This window comes from Fringilla coelebs, assembly GCF_963513975.1.
Source record: "Fringilla coelebs genome assembly, chromosome: 6".
Classification (NCBI taxonomy): domain Eukaryota; kingdom Metazoa; phylum Chordata; class Aves; order Passeriformes; family Fringillidae; genus Fringilla; species Fringilla coelebs.
The window spans coordinates 31,233,753-31,236,482 of NC_140034.1; the positions used below are offsets into that span (position 1 = coordinate 31,233,753).

Sequence of the window (2,730 nt, forward strand, 5' to 3'; positions counted from 1 at the left end):
CCATACTGATAAAGCAAGTCAAACGAGGGATACAACTGCAGCACTCCAAGCAGGTAGAAAACAATTACTTCCTCAGCATTTTTTTTCACAGTCCTTTTCCTTTTTAATGCCTGTGCTTCTTCACAATTTTAGTGTTTTACAGTGGTTTTTTTCAATTAGTTGCTCATTCCTGGTGCCTTCTTCCACGCTTCCATGGGGAGGGTCCCTCAGAGACTTACTCCTTCACCTGTTTGTCTTGCTACCACGTAGCTCCTTTCAGAAAAACTTGGAGACCATGGTGCTTCTGGAAGGGGGAAGTGTGACACTGATGAGTTTCTTCTGTGCTGGTTGGTGTTTTAAGCTGACAGAACAGTCCCAAGAACTCAGATTTGGGGAGCAGCAGAAGTGGTGGAATAAGGGAGGAAAGTGTAAGTAGGAAAGTTATTCCTACGCAATAATTAGGTTTGGAGCAGTCATACGGTTTTGAAGGACCCGATCATCTCCACTTAACTGCACTTCCTGAAGTGGTCTTTTTTTATGTGCACAAACTCTGTGATATTTAATATAATTTACAAAATTCTGCTGTCCTCTGACTATACCATTCTGTGTAAAATGAATAAAATTTAGGGATCTGAAAAATTCTCAGCGCTGTGATTGCTGAGATTCAATCCTTGATTCAATCAAGGATTCAGAGCATTGTGTGAGAGGACATAGTTTGAAATGATAAGACACACCTCTTTTAACCTGTACCTAAATATTCTTTTATGTTTGTTGCCTGACATGTTGCACATCTCTCAGCTCAAGCATCTTTACACTCAGACACATTGGACCCCTTTAGAGGTCCAGTGTGGCAGAAGTTGGGAAGCTGTAAAACAGGCTGCAGGTGTATACGACATATACATTATATACTGGATGTACATTATTCTAGGAGCTGTATACAGACTACATCTGCTAGGACAAAGACTTTAGCCCTCTGGTATTGTAGATAGCTGTGTCATGTAAATGAATCCTTGTGTAGTATAAAATTTGTTCTTTCACTGTTGTAAGTAAGGGGCAAACTTCCTATATGTCAGTGAGCTATAAGAAGGGAATGAGAACTAGGGCAATGCACTTGGAGAAAAAAGATGGAAAAAGATGGAGGACACACAAACAAAATTCTATTTGGGCTTACTTTCAATCACTCTATTTGAAGGCTTTTATCACTTGGTAATTTGGGAACAGCTTTCCAGCTGGCGCAGGCTTGAATGCTTATGTTTTATGAGTGTGTGTGCACACATTTTTTTAATGGAGCTGAAAATTTAGTGCATACCTGGCTTCTGTTGATATCTGAAATCCACAACTGTGCTTTATTTCCTCACCTTCCCTCCAGGATGGTCCGCACACTGTATGCCATCGGTGCCCTGTTTCTTCTGATGGGATTTCTGCTGCCGGCAGCCGAAGGGAGAAAGCGGAATCGTGGATCTCAAGGTGCCATCCCTCCTCCTGTCAAGGATCAGCCCAATGATTCGGAGCAAATGCAGACACAGCAGCAGTCAGGCTCCAGGCATCGAGAGCGGGGAAAAGGCACCTCCATGCCTGCTGAAGAGGTGCTGGAGTCCAGTCAGGAGGCGCTGCACATCACTGAGCGCAAGTACCTGAAGAGGGATTGGTGCAAAACCCAGCCCCTCAAACAAACTATCCACGAAGAGGGCTGCAACAGCCGCACCATTATCAACAGGTTCTGCTATGGCCAGTGCAATTCCTTCTATATCCCCAGGCACGTCCGTAAAGAAGAAGGCTCCTTCCAGTCGTGTTCCTTCTGCAAGCCCAAGAAATTCACCACTATGACTGTTACGCTCAATTGCCCCGAGCTTCAGCCCCCAAGGAAGAAAAAAAGAATCACCCGAGTTAAGGAGTGCCGGTGTATATCTATCGACTTGGACTAAAAGGAGAAAATGTAGCAATTGCACTCTGACTGTATGCAATCACTGCCAGCGGGAGAGCGAGTGGCATGAACTAGCCTACCTGCAAGGCTGGGCAGAACTGAAAGGGACCTAGTGAATTACCTAAAACAAGCAAAACCCCCCCAAAAAGAAAGAAAAAATTCATGTAAGGAAAGGGCATGCATGTGTGTGTGTGTAAGGGGGAAAATAAATACGGATGAGCAAATGCATGAATGTTCACTACAAAAAAAAACCCAAACAAATGAAAAAGGGGTATGAGACATTTAAAAAACCCCTAATTATTATCCATATTCATGAATTAGGTTTCCTAATTCATGTGTATATTCACAATTTTGCCGCTTGCTGGGAAAGTGGAGCTGTGGCTTTTGCGAATGTTCACCTTTGTGCTATTTGCTTTTACTGTATTAAGTGAAACATCAAAGCGAGAGGACAATATATTTCAAAGCATGAATCTATTCTTATATAAGAAATAGACAAAGAGCAATTTAAAGTGTAGCACAGCCATCACTGAAAATAGAAGCTGTGTTGAGAGTTTGTAACACGCTTCTTCAAAAAAATAGCTGTAATCCAAAAGCCATGTCTGGAGAACAATGGGGGGATGTGGGAGTGCTGAAAAGTCAATATAGGTGGATGGGAAACAGATCTACAGCAACTTAGAAAGCAAAAGGTCAAAGCAAGTAGACAGGGAGAGTACAAAAGGGAGTAGAAAAAGGAAAGGTACATAAATAGGAAAACACAGAGGAAGAGATATTGTCTTCTGTTTACGTTTTGCTTTAATTTATATACCTAGTCATATATTACATAAATT

The 2,730-nt window shown here is 42.1% G+C and overlaps 1 protein-coding gene across 2 annotated transcripts; it reads left to right on the top strand.

The window, feature by feature from the left end:
* Nucleotides 1-1,349: 1,349 nt before the first annotated feature.
* Nucleotides 1,350-1,988, top strand: GREM1 (gremlin 1, DAN family BMP antagonist; the record flags this gene model as incomplete). 2 transcript variants are annotated; one of them, XM_084207512.1, is made up of 2 exons in its annotated part: nt 1,350-1,463; nt 1,584-1,988. In XM_084207512.1, the coding sequence occupies 2 exons, from the start codon at nt 1,350-1,352 to the stop codon at nt 1,902-1,904; spliced, it is 435 nt and encodes a 144-aa protein (XP_084063638.1). In that variant the 3' UTR covers nt 1,905-1,988. The 2 variants fall into 2 exon arrangements, with proteins under 2 accessions (XP_084063638.1, XP_084063637.1); XM_084207511.1 differs by having other exon boundaries at nt 1,350-1,988.
* Nucleotides 1,989-2,730: the final 742 nt, after the last annotated feature.